This window comes from Mobula hypostoma, chromosome 2 (genome assembly GCF_963921235.1).
Source record: "Mobula hypostoma chromosome 2, sMobHyp1.1, whole genome shotgun sequence".
NCBI classification, from domain to species: domain Eukaryota; kingdom Metazoa; phylum Chordata; class Chondrichthyes; order Myliobatiformes; family Myliobatidae; genus Mobula; species Mobula hypostoma.
The window spans coordinates 35,071,238-35,090,140 of record NC_086098.1 but is presented as its reverse complement, the minus strand read 5'-3'; the positions used below and the strand labels follow the sequence as shown (position 1 = coordinate 35,090,140).

The 18,903-nt window shown below is 41.2% G+C and overlaps 1 protein-coding gene across 2 annotated transcripts in view; it reads left to right on the top strand.

Moving 5' to 3' along the window:
- Positions 1 to 18,903, top strand: part of fndc4a (fibronectin type III domain containing 4a) — a 220,680-nt gene that overhangs the window by 155,567 nt on the left and 46,210 nt on the right. For both annotated transcript variants that reach the window (XM_063070869.1, XM_063070859.1), the window contains exon 4: positions 14,246 to 14,335. In XM_063070869.1, the coding sequence (XP_062926939.1) occupies positions 14,246 to 14,335 (90 nt within the window). The remainder of the gene's footprint in view (positions 1 to 14,245; positions 14,336 to 18,903) is intronic.

Sequence of the window (18,903 nt, the reverse complement as noted above, 5' to 3'; positions counted from 1 at the left end):
AGCCAGGACTCCTGGCCATAATTAAAGAACATAAAATAATAGAAAACTACAGCACATTACAGGCCCTTCGGCCCACAATGTTGTGCCATCCATGTAAGCTACTCTTGAATCTGCCTAGAATTACCCTACCATGTAGCCGTCCATTTTTCGAAGCCCCATGTACCTACCTAAGAGAGTCTGCAGCAATATTTATATTCACTCTGGAAGTCAGATGGGGTTTGGGATGAACATCTTATCCAAAAGACAGCCACTCATTTCTTTAAATCAACCTTGCTCTGTAAGGTTCAGGAATCATAGGCTTAAGCTTAATCCCACATTTTATCCAAAATTTAGCAGTTCATTCCTTTAGTTTCACCCTGTTTGTAAGGGTCAAGAATCATAGACTAAAGATTGAATCCACAGTGTTCTAACTCGAGACATGAATGCATCAACTAAATCACAAAACGACCTTCAGCAGGTCTGGGTTCATCTCCAAATCCATGCCATTCATCTGTCTGTCCATTTTGTTGCTTGTATCCTACAGGAACTTTGGGGCTTTACCGATAATTAATTTGGATTCTATTATTAATTGGTATATGCTAAAATAATGAAATTCGCTATCAGGTTAATAACAGAAAAACAATAAAATATGACAACTAACTTAACCATTCTTTTATCTGCAGCGGAAATGGATAAATGTTTGTCATTAGGTTGGTGGATATCCAGACGGATTATAAGGTGTTGGTCCTCCAACCTGGGTGTGGCCTTATCGCGATAGTAGAGGAGACCATGGACTGACATGTCAGAATGGAAATGGGAAGCGGAATTAAAATGGGTGGCCACTGGGAGATCCTGCATTTTCTGTCAGTTGGAACGTAAGTGTTAGGCGAAGCTGTCTCTCAATCTATGTTGGGTCTCATCAATATACAGGCGGCCACACTGGGAGCACCGGATACAGTAGATGACCCCAACAGACTTGCAGGTGAAGTGTCACTCACCTGGAAGGACTGTTTAGGGCCCTGAATGGTAGTGAGGAAGGAGGTGTAGGGGCAGGTGTAGCACTTGTTCCTCTAGCAAGGATAAGTGCCAGGAGGGAGATCAGTAGGGAGGGATGAATGGACAAGGAAGTTGTGTAGGGAGCGACCTCTGTGGAAAGCTGAAAGTTGGGGGGAGGGAAACATGAGCTTGGTGATGGGATCCCGTTGGAGCTGACAGAAATTATGGAGAATTATGTGCTGGATGCAGAGGCTGGTAGGGTGGTAGGTGAGGACAAGAGGAACCCTATCCCTGGTAGGGTGGTGCAAGGATTGGGTAAGAGCAGACGTTCGTGAAATGCAGGAGATGCAGTTGAGGACAGCATTAACGATGGAGGAGAGGAACTCCCTTTCTTTGAAGAAGGAGGACATCTTCTTAGTTCTAGAGTGAAAAGCCTCATCCTAAGAGCAGATTTAGTGGAGGTGGAGGAATTGAGAGAAGGGGATGGCAAGTAACAGATATAATTTTACAAGTAACAGAATTTAACAAGTAACAGTATAAGATAACACCAAGATTGGAGGCGTTGTGGATAGCGAGGAAAGCTTTCAATGCTTGCAGAGGGATCTGGACCAACTGGAAAAATGGGCCAGAAAATGGCAGATGGAATTTAATGTGAGGTGTTGCATTTTGGAAGGACAAATCAAGGTAGGACATACACAGTAAATGGTAGGGCACTAAGGAGTGCAGAGGAACAAAGAGATCTGGGAGTTCAGATACGTAATTCCCTGAAAGTGGCGTCACAGGTAGACAGGGTTGTAAAGAAGGCTTTTGGCATCCTAGCATTCATAAATCAAAGTATTGAGTATAGGAGTTGGGATGTTATGGGGAGGTTGTATAAGACATTGGTGAGGCCAAATTTGGAGTATTGTGCACAGTTTTGGTCACCTAACTATAGGAAGGATATCAATAAGATTGAAAGAGTGCAGAGAAGATTTACTAGGATGTTGCCGGGTCTTCAGGAGTTGAGTTATAGGGAAAGATTGAACAGGTTAGGACTTTATTCCTTGAAGCATAGAAGAATGAGGGGAGATTTGACAGAGGTTTACAAAATTATGAGGGGTATAGACAGAGTAAACGTAAATAGGCTCTTTCCACTTAGATTAGGAGAGATAAATACAAGAGGACATGGCTTTAATATGAAAGGGGAAAGGTTTAGGGGGAACTCCTTCACTCAGAGAGTGGTGGGAGTGTGGAACGAGCTGCCATCTGACGTGGTAAATGCAGGCTCACTCTTAAGTTTTAAGAATAATTTGGATAAGTACATGGATGGGAGAGGTCTGGAGGGTTATGGACTGCATGCAGGTCAATTGGACTAGTGGAATAAAGTTACGGCACAGACTAGAAGGGCCGAATGGCCTGTTTTCTGTACTGTAGTGTTCTATGGTTCTATGGTTCTATGGTTCTAACAGGGTTGCAAGAGGTTTAGTTCAGGTAGCTGTGAGAGTCAATGGGTTTATAATAGACATCAGTAGATTAACTGTCTCCAGAGACAGAGATAGAGAGATCAAGAGAGGCGTCGGAAATGGACTAGGTAAATTTGAGTGCAGAGTGGAAGGTGATGAAGTTGACGAGTTCTGGATGGGTGCAGAAAACAACACAAATGCAGACATCGATGTAGTGTAGGAAAAGTTGGGGAGTGATACCAGTGTATGTTTGGAACATAGACGGTTTTATATTCTGCCTCTGAATCTGGGAATTACTGTTGAACGCATATCTCCTTCGATCTTAGAAATTTAGTGCATGTGGCTGAAGACAAATCATCACAAAAATGTTCATGTTGACAAGGATACTACTAGGTGGCTTATTGCCAACGAATGTTACAAATCCTTTATTGTCAACTCAGTGACTTCAGCCATGAACTTCGAGAATACTGTATGGGCTATATGCAGGTCTTGGATAGGTTACTCCATCTAAATTATTTCATTAAAAAGTTGGTTTCTTCATAAAGCATGTGACAGTTATAAAATATTACCATGCTTTGGATCTGACAAGTCAGGTTTTCACCCAGTAGTTATTTGCTCCTCCAAATAATTTTATGCTATGCTCTCGTCAAGTAGCTGTGTGCCTGTGAATGACCCTTGTCATGTCTTTCCACATGCACAATTAGCAATCAAAAATGATCATTGGGAAAGGCACTACCTTTAACATCTGATTGATAAAATATTATTGAAAAAATTAAAAATAAAAATAATGTTACATGGAGTTAAGAGGAAACGAATAAATACTCAGACAGAATCTTTGTTTTTCTATCCAAAGACGTAAGATCATAGGAGCAAAATTAGGCCATTCAGCCCATCGATTCTGCTCTGCCATTGCATCATGGCTGCTGCTGGATCTCAGTCAACCCCGAACATCTGCCTTCTCGCCATATCCTTTAATGCCCTGACCGATCAGGAAACTATCAACTTCCACCTTAAATATACCCATTGACTTGGCCTCCACCGCAGTCCGTGGCGGATCATTCCACAGAAAACTAAAATTGGAAATGTAGGAGGACTAAGTTAGGACTATGGTTTAGTTTTGGGGATGCTATTATCAGAAGGATATAGAAGCAATTCGGTTGGTGGGTGGAGATGCATCTCTACCAAAGGAGGTGTAAGGTACTCTCTCCTTCCGCTAGCCTGCTGGTCACCCTTGAACACCCTTAACACCTGCTTATCCCTCCTCCCAGCCGCTCAGGGTCACACGAAGCTATGGGAGCAGGTGGTGGATGGCTGTATGAGCAGCTGGTGCATATCACAAGTCCTGGTTATGTGACCACTGATGCGAGGCAGACAATCTGAAGAAGGCAATGACAAACCTCTTCTGTAGAAAAATTTGCCAGCAACAATCATGGTCATGGGCATGATCACCCACGTCATACAACACAGCAAATAACAAACAAGTAATAGGAGCAATAAGCAGATTGAAATGCCCAAATAGATTAGATATGGCAAAGTTATTTTCCATGGTGGGGGAGTCTAGGACAAGAGGGCACGACTTCAGGATTGAAGGATGTCGATGTCGGACAGAGATGCAGAGAAATTACTTTAGTCAGAGGGTGGTAAATCTGTGGTATTTGTTGCTACGAGTGGCTGTGGAGGCCAACTCACTGGGTGTATTTAAGGCAGAGATAGATAGATTCTTGATTAGCCAGGGCATCAAAGGGTATGGGGTGAAAGCAGGGGAGTGGGGATGACTGGAAGAATTGGATCAGCCCATGATTGAATGGCCGAGCAGACTCAATGGGCTGAATGGCCTACTTCTGCTCCTATACCTTATGGTCTTATGGTCTTATTTACAAAGGCAGGTCAGTAGTGTGAACTATAGACATAGCCTTAGAGCAGGCCCTCCAACACTCAAAGTCCAGCCAACTGTCAACCACCCATTCACTCTAATCCTACATTTTCATGCACCTCAGGTTCTGATCTGACTCTACTACTTAGCTACACACTAGGGGCAATTTGCAGTGGCCAGCTAACCCTCTTACCTGTATATGCTTGGGATATGGGAGTACACTGAGACACTCGGAGAATAGCTCACAGTCACAGGGAGAACATGCAAAACCGAACATGCAAAACCACACATTCAACAGCCAGGACTGGGATTGAACGCAGGTCTCATGCACCATGAGGCAGCGCAGAAATGTGCTAGTCCATTAGGAGAATTGTGAAAATCATTTTCAACCCTCTGCCTCCCCATTTGGACCTCAACCAAATGACAAATAAATGAAATACAAATTAAGTTGAAATCATCCTTCGTCTGGGTCAAAAATATGAATATGGCAACCTGTGCAATTTGTCAGAGCTACCTGTAATATAATGAAATATTACCATCATTTAAACATGCTAGATGGGTTTTTTCCACTTCTGATTCTAAAAAGAAGAGCCAACAACATTTCACTTCCTTTTGCCAGAAAGCAACAGGTTGTGGGAATACAGGGTTTTGAAAGGTTTCCCTAAAATGCGCAGAGCTAAAGATAAGGAACTAAAGAAATAAATATGAAAGAGGATTAAAACTGGCATTACCACTTTGACTTGCAGGTGACAAACAAAAGCATACGTGTTACTTTTCAGTAAGCACATTTCAGCTGTCAGATTATCACAAAAAATTATTTTCCTCCCTCAAAACCCAGCTGATGTCGAACTGTAAGGAGCACATCCTGCAATACAAGAGCTGGTATCTAGGCAGCAGCCAAAATGTGATGTCTTCTTTCTGCAGCATAAATTCCAGATTTGAGCCATAATGAGAAAGCAATAAGCTGTCAGGGGCTATTTATTCACCAACAACAACATATATATCTCTGGTTATATAACTCTCACTTCCTCTGCCTGCATACATGCTGTCTCTCACAAAATGTGATGAAGCAATTGTGACACATCTGTGACACAACTACTACCTGGATGGCCCTACAGAAGTCACCTAACGCTGGGCACAAATTGGTGTCAAAACTCATGGTGGTTTACATCCATACCACAAGGAAATAAGACCATAAGTTATCAAGAGCAGAATATGGCCATTCAACCCTTTGAGCCTTCTCTGCCGTTCCATCATGGGTAATTTATCTTCCCTTCTCAATCCCATTGCTGCATTCTCCCCGTAACATGTAACTAATCAAGAACATGTACTAATTAAGAATTCTTACAATTAGCCCTCACTAATCAAGAACCTATCAACCTCCATCTTAAAATATAGCCGGTGACTTGGTCTCCACAGCTATCTGTGGCAATGAATTCCACAGATTCACCATCCTCTGGCTAAAGAAGTTCCTCCTCATCTCTGTTCTAAAGGGGCACCTTTCTATTCAGAGGAGGAGCTCTGTGGTAAACCATATATATGTTGTAACGGAGTTACCTGTCTGGACACACCCCTCTGCTGCTGCCCCTGTGGCTCCTCCCACAGATCCTGAATAAAGCCGTTTTTGCCCTGCTCCTCCCCCTCAGTCCGGGGGGCAGACACTCTACAACGAATAAAAGCCTTTCAGTTTTTATCCAACTTCAGTCTTTTGGAGTTGTTGAAGGTGCTTCAAGCTCCTGGTTCAAGACTCTCACACTAATGGAAATATCATCTTTACGTACACTCTATCTAGGCTTTTCAATATTCGTTAGGTTTCTATGAGACCTTCCCACCCCCTCATCCTTCGAAACTCCAATGAGTATGGGCCCAATGCCATCAGATACTCCTCAAATGGTAACCCTTTCATTCCAGGGATCATTCTTATAAATCTCTTATGGACCCTCTCCAGTACCTGCATATTCATTCTTAGTTGTTGAGCCCAAAACTGCTCTCCGTACTCCAGATGAAGCACAATACTCCATAGTCCTGAAGAAGGGTCTCAGCCCAAAATATCGACTGCTAGTTGCTTTCCATAGATGCTGCCTGACCTGCTGAGTTCCTCCAGCATTTAGTAAGCGTTTTTTCTGGATTTCTATCATCTGCAGAATCTCTTGTGTTTAAAGTATTCCAAATGATGTTTCTTGTACCAACTTTAAAATGAGAAAGAGGAGATGTAGGAAGAAGAGAAAGAAGAAAAGGAAATCATGAAGGAAATTAGACTCCTTACTATGCAGACAGTCTGAAAATAACTCCAAATGCCTGTAATAGCAACGCCATTCCTCCTTCTGTAATGGTCCTACACCTCAACCTTGCCACATGTCACAACATACCAATATCTGTGGCCAAAGTTCAAAAACAATCTACAACAAATACTACAGACAGCCTCAACTAGCTCAGGTACTGGCAGAGTTATCATTCGGGTAATCTAATATGAAACTAATCCATGGATTCATCACGCTTCCCTCTGTAAGACCATGGAGTGCCATTTTGTGCCCTGACGAACCTAGTAGCCTTGTGCTGCATGGATTGCTGAGGGTGAAACACTCGGCAAGCTCCTGTCAGCACAACGCCACAGCCTTGACAACAGCTTTCCAGAAGTAAATGTAGTAAGTATGAGTGGTGCAGCATACTGGTAGAAAAGTAGGAAATAGGTTAAAATGGCATTGTTAGTGAAACAACTGTAGTGGCAAGAAGTTACACAGCCTGGTACGGCAACACCATTGCCCTTGAGATGATAATGTAACAAAAAGCGGGGATACAGCCCATCACGGGTAAAGCCCTCCCCGCCATTGAGCGTATCTACATGAAATGTTATCGCAGTAAAGTAGCATTCGTTACCAGGGACCCCCACCACCAGGACATGCTCTCTTTTCTCTGCTGCCATCAGGAAGAAAATACAGGAGCCTCAGGACACACACGACTACGTACAGGAACAGTTATTGCTCCACTCTTTAAGAAAGGAGGAAGGCAGCAGAAAGGAAATTATAGACCAGTTAGCCTGACCTCAGTGGTTGGAAAGATGTTAGAATCAATTGTTAAGGATGAGGTGATGGAGTACTTGGTGACACAGGACAAGATAGGACAAAGTCAGCGTGGTTTCCCTAAGGGAAAATCCTGCCTGACAAACCTTTTGGAATTCTTTGAGGAAATTATAAGTAGGGGATGCAGTGGATGTTGTATATTTGGACTTTCATAAGGCCTTTAACAAGGTGCCACATATGAGGCTGCTTACCAAGTTAAGAGCCCGTGGTATTTCATTGATTCTATTACGGATATTATTCGATTATGGATTTATTCAGTATGCCTGAAGAAAATGAATATACTGTTGCATATGGTGGCATATATGCACGGGAATAATAAATTTACTTTGAACTTTTAAAGTAATTTAATTGCAGAGCTACAAGCTACCCTTGTATTAGTGTAAATTCTGGGATGTTGGGTGATTTCTGCTTCTTTTGCAATAGATGGTAACGGAAGGAAAGTTAGAAAGCTTGTTCATTTTTAATTAGAGATAGAGTGTGGTAACAGGTTCTTCCAGCCCAACGAGCCCGTGCTGCCCAATTCCACCCATGTGACTAATTGACCTACTAACCTGTACAATTTGGAATGTGGGAGGAAAGCAGGGCTTCCAGAGGTCACAGGGAGAATGTACAACCTCCCCACAGAGAGTGGCAGAATTGAACCTGGGTGGTACTGTGACAGCATTACACCATTGTGCCACCCAGTACAGCTTCTAATGGCTAGAGTGGTAGATATGCAGAAAAACATGAGCTCCAAACTGTGCAGATCCATGAACAAAGTTGTAGGATTCCTCTGGTTTGCAGACTCTGTCATGGGTCGTAATACACCGAACATTTCATTGTGTAAGCCAAAACCTTCTCCAGTCGGCTTCTCTGTGAAATTCCTGCTCTGCAGGAGAAACAATGTGGGAGCCTGCCCAATGGGGAGCTGACCCCTGCACTATCTTTTGCCCCCTCTCTGGCTGTAGGGCACTTACTGAATGCCTGGTGCATTCTCTCACCAGATCCTGGTGTCAAGCAACATACCCAATTAGGTATGGTATTAGTGTGTTCAAATTGATTGACTTTGGAACCTAAGCATTGTGCAATCTGTTTAGGTGGCATCATGAAATTCATACTATGGGAAGGCTAGTTGCAATCATTCAAAGCTACGTGCCGCTACAGCCTCTACCATGGCCTGAATGCATCATCAGAAAATGATGCAGCCTGTACCCTTCCACACTGTTACATTATTATGTCTTTTCCAGTGGTCCACCATGACTTCATGATGACCACAACCTGCTCCAACCCACAACACACATCTCTCAAAGGCTGCCTTCAGATAGTGCTGGTGAACTTTAAATGCGGGCTGGCCCTCCATAGTGTGGGCTCTCTGCTGAGGTCTGCTGCTACAACTGGCATTGTTGCCTACTTCTCTCTCATTAGTTAGCAAACAGCATGCATTTTCCTCAATGGGAAGCAGCAGGAAAGGGTTAATCACTATCTCCATGCCCATCTGCTGGGGCTTTTGGATTTACCCTGTGTGGTGCATGAAGGCTCCTTTCATGATGTTGGTTTCTGCGGTGTGCAACAATTGCAAGAAATATTAAGAATCTGCTCAAGCTGAGACTACAAATATAATTACCTTTTCTGCAAACAGCCTTTTCTATAATGGCCTATGTCAGGATTATTAATCACCTCTAAACACTGCTTTGATGGGCAGGAGGGGAAATCAAAATTATGAGCAACATTATGCTGTAAGGAATAAATTACAAAGTATTTTGTTGATGTCATTTATATTTACAAATAAAAATAACCTTCTCTCTCATGTACCATTGTGCTATTGTTGGTGAAGTGTGTAGAATATTAATGTAAGCCTCTGTATAATTTAATCCAATGGTACTGACAGGAAAAGCAAACAGAAAGTCAAGGGCAAAGTCACATGACACCAAGGACAACACAGTACACGTTTGACACATTGATTCTCCTCCCTGTCATATTAGTTCTCCTTGAGAAACTTATCACTAACAGAAAAAGTGCAGAAGTTGGAAATTGGAAACAAAAACAGAAAATGCAGGAAGTGCTCAACGGATCAGGCAACACAAGGAGATTGGCTCATGGCAGCTATTTTCATTCATAACTCTGAGCAATGAGGATATGTACAAGAAATCAGGGCCAACCCAGTAGTGTCTGATATTTAATTCTAATAATTCCAGCGATCATCAGTCTGAAATAGGAGTTCCATCTAATCCAGAATTTTAAAGCCTTTTGTGGCAACATTATGGGCCCAGAGTTTCCTGGCCTCTATCTTTGGCATGCAAGCACCCATTAATGCCAGGGTTACCCAGTGTAGGTCTCTCTGTGAGAAGTTCCGTGCAGAAGTCATCACGTTTCTCACTGGAAAATTTAAGCGCATATAATCATAGCATATGGCATAAGCAGGACAAGCTTTGTCCCGAAAATTAAGCTCCAGTTTTAATACTAGAGTACAAAATATTAGCCTGGCACTCTCGTGCAGGGCTGAAGGAATGCTGTACTGCCAGAGATATAGTATTTCAAATATTCAGCCAAGGGCACTTCTGCTTTTTCACATGGAAACAAAGGATCCTGTGGCTCTAATTTAAAGAACGGGGATCTATCTCTGCTATCCAGGCTAATATCTATCCCTCAAACAATCTAACAGAAACAGAAACAGATTATTTGCCCAGCATCAGAGTGACATGTATGGGAAAACCTCATTTCTAGCACCTTTGTGGCTATAAAATAATTTTTGGTCAAACTGAAGGAGATATGAAGAATCCAACTCTTTCCTCTTTTGTTGTATTATTGCTACAATAGTTTGAGTCAACTAAATTTATGCTGATCTGATATCATTTCATTGGGCCAAATGGTTTGTAAAGCTGAAATTTTCCCCATACCCTATGGATTTAAAAGGTACATAATATTTCACCAGATCTTCCCAGCTCGTTTGGATTAATTTTTTGTCAGCAGTGATTACCAATGCCAATTCTGGGCATATGCTCCAAGTTGTTACAATTTCTTAGGCTTCGATCTTAGGCTTAAGATTGCAGTGCTGTCATTACACATTGGTTCAGTAGATCCATAATTAATTAATATTACATTTATTACAATATAATGCAAAAGCATTCTTTTTTTTAATCCTATGAACTGCTTTCAAGAATCAGATTGAGCAGAACAGCCAAGTGCAAAGTGTAAGTATTTAATTCAGCTTTTATATTTTCAAAATAATACAGAAATAATTTCTGTTGTCTTTGCAATGACAATTCCGGTCATGCATTAGTTAGCTAAATATAATAGGAAGTACTGAGTAAGGCAGAAGAGAGGGCAGGTTAAAAAAATGTTAGACTTTCATCAAATAGAGAATAATTTAAAAATCCAAGATACACCCCAAAGCTATTGTAAGTTATATTTAATTCTGTGCAGGTTTGTCTTCAACAATATTCTAAATGGAAAATACATTTTACCTTTGGCTGAAACGAGATCCACTATATGTTATAAAGCACATTGCAAATGGCTACAAATCTAGCTCACAGTCTTAAACTGACATTTAATCTAGAATCAGTAAAAAAGAGGGAGAAACCCTGGCTTTATGAATAAAATTACTGTCACTATTGTGGATTTTGTAAAGCACACCCTTTTGTCCACGCTTGCAGTGAAGAAATCTGGCAGTTTAAATTGGACTTTACACTTCAGCACGTCTATAGTTCCAAGCAATGGGCAAGGTTACAAAATTGGTTAATTAGGAGTGAATTGACACGTTTGTAAGAGAGGATTAATCTTGTTGCAAAAGAATATTGAAAGTAGTACAGATATTAGCTGGATTGATTAATTTTCTGTATAAGCTGAGGCTCACTGTTCAGTAAAGAAGATGACCTGAAGGTTATTGCAATGATGGTTTTGGAATATTAATGCTTGATTTGAATAATCACATTCTAAAGATGAATGAAGCAGATACAGCAACAAGATTGGCCTCTCCTTTAAGTGAACATCTAAGGAGTTAAGGGATTAATTAGGCATTATTATATAGGGAAATCTATTGTCTCCTAACTTGAAAAAAATATAAAGGATGTGGCACCACTATGAGGCCATACTCTATATCTCATCACACTAGGGTCCAAATTCAATCAGAAAAATATTTTAATTCAAAGATAATGCTACTGTGACAGTGTAATTTCCTTTGGGATCAATAAAGTATCTATCTATCTATCTATTAGCTTTATATATCATATGTACATTGAAACATACAGTGAAATGTATCATGTGTGTGAAACCAAATCAGCGACGAATATGCTGGAGGGGGAGACATCTACATGCTACATGTTTTCAGCACCAATGTAGCATGCACACGACTTACTAACACTGACCCAAACGTATTTGGAATGTGGAAGGAAACTGAAGCACCTGGAGGAAACCCACGAGGTCATAGGGAATTGATGGACAGCGGCGGGAATTGAACACTGATTGGCGGTTGCTGACAAAGAGTATAGTTGAACGTTTTGGGCTGAGGCCCTTGGTCATGACAGTGAAGGGTCTCAGCCTGAAATTTTGACTGTATTCTTTTCCGTAGATGCTGCCTGGCCTGCTGAGTTGCTCAAACCTTTTGTGTGTATTGTTTAAATGTCCACAACCTTTCTGTGGGAAAACTCAGATTTGTTCGAAGAAAACTGTGTTGTCAATTGTACAAGTAAGAAAGCATTCTGTAAACTGATGTTTGCAGCTCCAGGCAAGGAAATTATTTCTTCCCACTCTTCTGTCATGAAGCTGTAAGGCAAATAGTAGTTACCATGTCTCAAGAAATAATTCAGGCTCAGGCCTGTCAGATTACTCACAACTCCGTATATAAAAACTTCATCTGTGAAAGACTTAAAAATGAACTAAGCAGCAACATTTCCTCACACTGAAATCTTGCATCATGAAGCAATATTTTATGAGGCAGGAGACAACACAATAGTGGATTCTGGCCAGGAAACTGCTCCTACTGACATCTTCTCATTGCACATTCCTAAGAGATTGACTCCCACTATTTGTGCTACTACTTACAATGAAGCTTGTGGGTTTGTCAGGATTTCCTGTCATCCAGCTCTCATTACCCTATAACATTATCAACCGGCCCCCTTTTTCTATAGCTTGATGATGAAGTGAAGGATGCGGCCCAGAAGATTTTAAATGCCATGAAATGTCATTAAATTTATTGATATGATTTGTTTATGAATATCTGGGCACATCCAATAGAAGAATAAGAATACAATCTGTACATATTTATTTCTCAGCCCTCATGTCACTGCATTTTCAACCCACCAGTATTTATTCCTCCGGACAGGTTGCTTACTCCTGGAGGGTGAGGAAGAATTGTCGAGGGACCCCGTAGTGACGTAGCCTCTTTAAAGTGATGTCAGTTTGGCAGAGCAAGTGATCGCCAACAGGGTCCCCAAGTATTAAAGTGGTGCTTGTTGAGTAAACCAACAACAGAAAGGCAGAGTTTTTTTTCCCTCTGCAGGAGGCAACTTGTATAGCAATAGTGGGGAAAGGTAACTGCTCAAAATCAGAACCGTATTTAATATCACTAGCATATGTTGTGAAACTTGCACATTGCAATACAGGATAATAATAATAATAATAATACCCACAATCTGAGCAGACTAGATGTCGACAAGGAAGCGCTGAACGCCTGGCTCAGAGTTGGAGACCTCTCTCCAGAAACAGAAGGATTCCTTGTGGCAATACAGGACCAGGTGGTTAACACAAAAAAATGATCAAAAATGATTAAAAGAGCAACAAATTCAAGATAAATGTAGAAAATGTCAAGGGCAACCAGAAACAATTCAACTCATTATAGGATCCTGTAGCAGTTTAACACAATCTGATTACTTACACAGGCACAGTCAAGTGGCAAACATCATGTATCAAAATATTGCTTTAAAATACAAATTCATAAACAAACTATAAATACAAGCCTGATCCAGTTTTAGAGTACTACAACAATATTATATTAGAATATCACAAATTATATTATGACCAATCCGTTATTACAGATAGGACAATACATAATAACCAGCCGGATATAATAATACAGGATTAACAGGCAAGAACAATTTACTTAATAGATACAGCCATTCCAAACAAACATACTTACAGAAATCAGTAAGTGAAAAACACTAGAACCATGTAGAACTAAAGAGGTAATTGAAAGACTTTGCAACATGAACAAGGTGTACATTGTCCTGATAGTAATATCTGCAACTGGTATCCCCCAAGGTTACTACACAATAGCATTAACAATTAGGGCTACCCAGTAATATCTATATAAATCTTCAGAAAGCCACAATACTAAACACCACTAGAATAGTCCGAAAGTTCCTAGCAATTGAGAAATGAGCATGTTTGGCTATGCCCGTACCTCAGGTTTTACCAGCTTGAGCTGAGAAAAAAATATGTAAATTAAATTACCTAAATATTGCAAAAAGAGAGCAAAAGAAGTATTGAAGTAGTGTTTGTGGGTTCATTGTCTGTTTAGAAATCTGATGGTGGAGAGGAAGAAGCTGTCCTAAAATGGTGAGTATGTGTTATCAGGTTCCTGTACTTCCTCCTTGATGGTAGCAATGGGAAGAGGGCATGCCCTGGGTTACGGGGTCCTTAATGATGGATGCTGCCTTTTTGAGGCATCGCCTTTTGAAGATGTCCTCGATGCTGGAGAGGCTAGTGCCCACGACAGACCTGTCTGGGTTCACAACTTTCTGCAGCTTTTCCAGTCCTGTGCAGTCACTCATAGATTTTGAGACAGTATTTCCAAAGGTGTTCATTTAGTTAGTAGTCAATTGGCTAGTGTGCTGAAATCCAGTAGAAATGAGCCTTGCTTGTGATGTATGTCACTGGAGGTTGCTCTTCCTTGTCTGCAGATGACCCGACAGTGCAGGAAATGAATAGAAACATGCCGTTGCAGACGGGAGAAATGATCATTATCGTCACAGTCCTGATCATGTGGGCAGGTAGGTAACTCGCTTTTGGTCAAATTATCTATTTATTCCTGTTCACTTTGCTTGATTCAACTTATGCATTGTTAGTGGGGTAAACCCACCGCTTAGCAACCAGAAGGACCCCTGGAAGCAGCCAGTTTTTAATCACTTTACTTCGTGAAAGTTCAGACCTCTCGAGCACAGACTCTGCCTTCCCCTTGGGATAAATGTGGGTGTGAGACCCGCACACTCCTCACAGAGTCCAGCTGAATGGTGCAAAATTACTCAGGTTTCCCAGCCCTGCTGACAGAACCAGTGCCAGGACAATTGAATGGGAAGAAGTGGCCACTGACTGTTGGATGAATGGATTAAAGCAATAAAGTTAATAACATTTTATCATTGTATTGCTTTAGTAATATTTTTATTTTCAAATCATATTCATAGACTCATAGATTCAAAGTTACACAATACAAACACAGACCCCTCAACCCATTTTGTGTTGCTGACCAAGATGCCTGTCTGTGCTTATCCCATTTGCCTGCATTTGGCGCGTGCCCCTCTGAACCTTTCCTATCCATGTACCCTTTCAAATGCCTGTTAGATATTATAATTGTATTTGAGCCTTTGTAAAGGCATCTACAAATACTCAACCTTAGTGCAGCTTTGATTGCCATCAAAGCTATTCTGCTGTTGTGTGCCCAGGAGTGTTTCAGTGCCCTTAAAGCTCTCCGTCATCAACAAGCTGCTGGCCTCCCTGAGGAAACCTGTGCACAAGTCCCAGTGCAGTGACTACACAGATTTGCTTCATTAATTTCTCACAAAGTAAGTTAATCGTACAATGGCCTAACTTTGAAACTATTTTGTGATTATGTTTAAATAAAGCGCCAGAGGTGAAATCGTCTCATTACAGAAAAATAGTGTTCACTTTCAGTCATGAGGCATAAACAACTATTTTTGAACAGTCACCGTTGTAAAGTTCACTGTTGCTGATGAGTAATTTGAAGACAATATTAGCGTTTTATTGAAATAATCCCCGAGATTGAAACCAACAAAAGTGTGTTAAATGTGTGGTGCTGACCAGTTTTATTTCTGAAGGCCTGCTGCTGCAGAGTGCTATTGTACATGGACCTTGCACCATGAGGGCCTTCAATGTGGGCCTAATAACCCAGAGCAGGAGGATGAAGGGCTGAGGGACTGTAAAGACCCCAAGGGTTGGGTCAGTCAGTCGGAAGGAGATGTGGATCATCATCAGCAGTCAGGATGTTGGGTCACAGTGGATTTGGAGGTGACAGTGGGGGGGGGGGTATAGAATTGACGATAAAGACTGGGCAGCTAAATGAGGGCTACAACAATATGTAAAATTTTCAGTCACCAACTACTGTTCAGCTGGAAGCTATCATCAGAACATCCAGCCACCCACAGTAAAACAGTGGTTCTAAACATGAAGCCATGTACAATTGCAGTCCACGTAGATGGTGTTATGTAGCATTCATCATCACAACCGATATCTCACCTTCCATGTGGGAGAGCCTGTCGTGTTCACAGAGGCCCCTACGCATTAGATTCTCTGTGCCAAAGTCTCTCAGACAAGTAGATCTCCAAGCATTCAGGTAAAATTTTATTAATTCTCTAGAATTTGGCTAGCTTTGGTATTTATTGTCCATGCTTAATTATCTTTCAATCTAGTGACTTGCTTGACCATTTAAAAGTCACCCAGAATGCTGTTGCCATGGAGTCAATTACAGGCCTGACTGGTAACATCAGAAGATTTTCTTCCCTGAAAAACATAAGTAAAGCAGAAATATTTTTTGTAGTTTCCCAGATCCTTGGGTTTGTTAGTGATCCCTTGATTGATCCCTTGCGGGTCTGAGAGGGCATCAAGAAAACCTGAGTTAGAACAGGGACTGTTCACATCTATTCCTTTTGCCCCACAACAAGAGAAAGAAGAATCAGATCTTCAATGTTATTTTGGCGAGTTGACAAACATCATCTTAAGCATTCTGCCCGGTCTCCCTCTCAATATTAAACTTAAAGAACAGCCACCTGAAGTAGGCAGGGTGACATGTGCAGAATCAGGGCTGTTGCCAGTGGTAAAAATTTTCAGATGCAAGTCAGCAGACTATGCACTAGATACATTCCAGTCTTATGGCAAATGGTCTAACCAGTAACTCTTAAAAGATTTTCTGGAGGCTATATAAAAATGACAGTAACACTTCTCACAGCCCTAAAACAATATTGTATCTGTTACTGTGTGGCCTCAACTCAGACCCTCCCATTCCCTGAGTTCCTGCACTAATTTTGCTTAGCTTACCCATCACATCCCCAACACACCCACCAATTTTTTAATGAGCTGCATGCTGGCATCCATCCAATGCTTGATAACCACAGCACCCTCCAATAACTTGTCCAGGGTGAAGTCTGAAGCTTCAGGTGATAGAATATCACATCTATATTTCCTTCAGCTCTTTGAAAATACAACGTTAAGTATGTTGCTCTTTTGGTCTAAGACTGACTGAGACTGTGGGAGGCCACGGATAGCGCACCAGCTAAGACAAAGCCCTGCGAGGTGTGATCCTAACAGCAGACTGTCCGACTAGCTGCTTGCTGCACTTACCCATTTGAGAGTCTGCTTGCTGTGATCTGAGAGCTCAGGCCAAGGGCTGAAGCACTCTGAAGGCTGGCAATCTGCGAGGATGGTCCACAGCACTCAGTGGAGGCTGAAACCCCTACCAGATTCAGCCTTGAGGGTCACAGAGGGCATCAAGAAAACCTGAGTTACAACAGGCACTGTTCATACATAGAACATAGAACGTTACAGCACAGTACAGGCCCTTCAGCCCACAATGTTGTCCTGACCTTATAACTTCCTTTCCTCTTGCCCCACAAAAGAGAAAGAACAATCTGATCTTCAACATTATCTTGGCAAGTTGACACCAGCATCTCAAATATTCTGCCAGGTCTCCCCCTCAATATTAAACTGAAAGTGCTCTGCTGAATAATAGTTATAGCTCCACCTGTCTTGTCTTGGGGCTTTGTGAAAAGATTGATTTATGTTTGTTACTATGGAAAAGTCACAACTGAAGCAGAGGAACTCTTATCTCTACATGAAGTACATATTATTTGGTAAATCATTGTCCAAAAGGATTTACAGATATGCTGTGCATTATTTTAGCAGCATTATCTGGATAAAATATTTCCCAGTTTGAAGATTGTGCAATCCAGTTTTATCCAGAAAATGAAAGCATTTTCTCTGTTGGCTGTCTGAGATAAGAAAGCTCGAGAGTTTTTCATGAACAAAGCAGGTTTTTATGAACTGACGTTTCTGATGTCTTCATTTGTGGAGACAAACTGAAGGGGAAAGACTAAGCATTCTCAAGACAGAATCCCATTCCTGATGCCATTGCTACCCAAGAGCTACAAAATATAGCTATTCATTTGCAAACTTTTTAGTACTAGTAGACCCATGTTAAATACCATGCATTGTTTTCTAACATTCTTAAGACTACCTTGGATGGAAAGTTGCTCAAGCCCTGGATTTCCTTTTGATTGTCCAGTGCTAAACACTTGGTTTAGTCTACAGATTATGAATTTTGAAGGGAAAATTAAGCTCAACTAATAAACAGGTGTGATTTATGCTCTCAAGTAAATACTTAAGCTGTTTTCATATCAGCCTCGTGATTGGCTGCTGGTTAGACATAGCTTTCTTAAAGTACTAGATCCACATACTGTAGATTTGATTGTCAGTCTACTTTGATCCTCCAGAAATTCTTTAAGTTAGGTCCTAACTTCTACATGTCCTAGTGCAAGGAAGTAGGGATGAGTGGGCTGAGAAAATAGTTTCCAGAAGGTCTCAGAGGCTGCTCCTCAACCTAATTATAAGGATGTTAGCAGTTAGCAAAATCTGAACAGAATAAAGAAATATATCTTTGGATCCTGTCTCACCCTCTCTAATTCTCCATTTGGAGAGGATCAAACATTGGGGCCTTTTTCAAAATGAGCATCCTACTTATCATCCAAACAAAATTAAGGACAGCATCAAAAATATTCGTTCAAGTTTAATTGTCATTCAACCATACATGAATGCGCACAAATACAGCCAAATGAAACAGCGTTACACTGAGGTCAAGGTACAAAAGACAGTATCAACAACACACAGCACAAGGCATATATAGCACATATAAGATATCACTAAAATACAGTAACACAAAAAATATATACAGTAGTCCAAGACCCTGAGTCCACAAATATTGCAGAAATCTGCTGTCGACCACAATACAGCTTGTTTTCTACCGAGCGAACATTTAGTTTTCACATTTTTCACTGTTCTCCTCTACCCATCCTCACTCCACTTTCCCCCATTCAAGGAAGGCATAGGAGTCCATGCCAGTCACAATAAAGGTAGAATTGTATCTGCTTGACATGTTTGAATATTTCAGTACACTCCAAAGGGCTTTACAGCAAATGAAGCTCAAGGTGCAGAAACTCAATCCACTGGGCTCTACTCTTCCAGCCTGGAAAACAAGGAAGAACAGAACCATTCTTTTGTTATCTTTATGGATAAAGGGTGTAGCAGAAACATAAGAGATGTAAAATAAATCTAA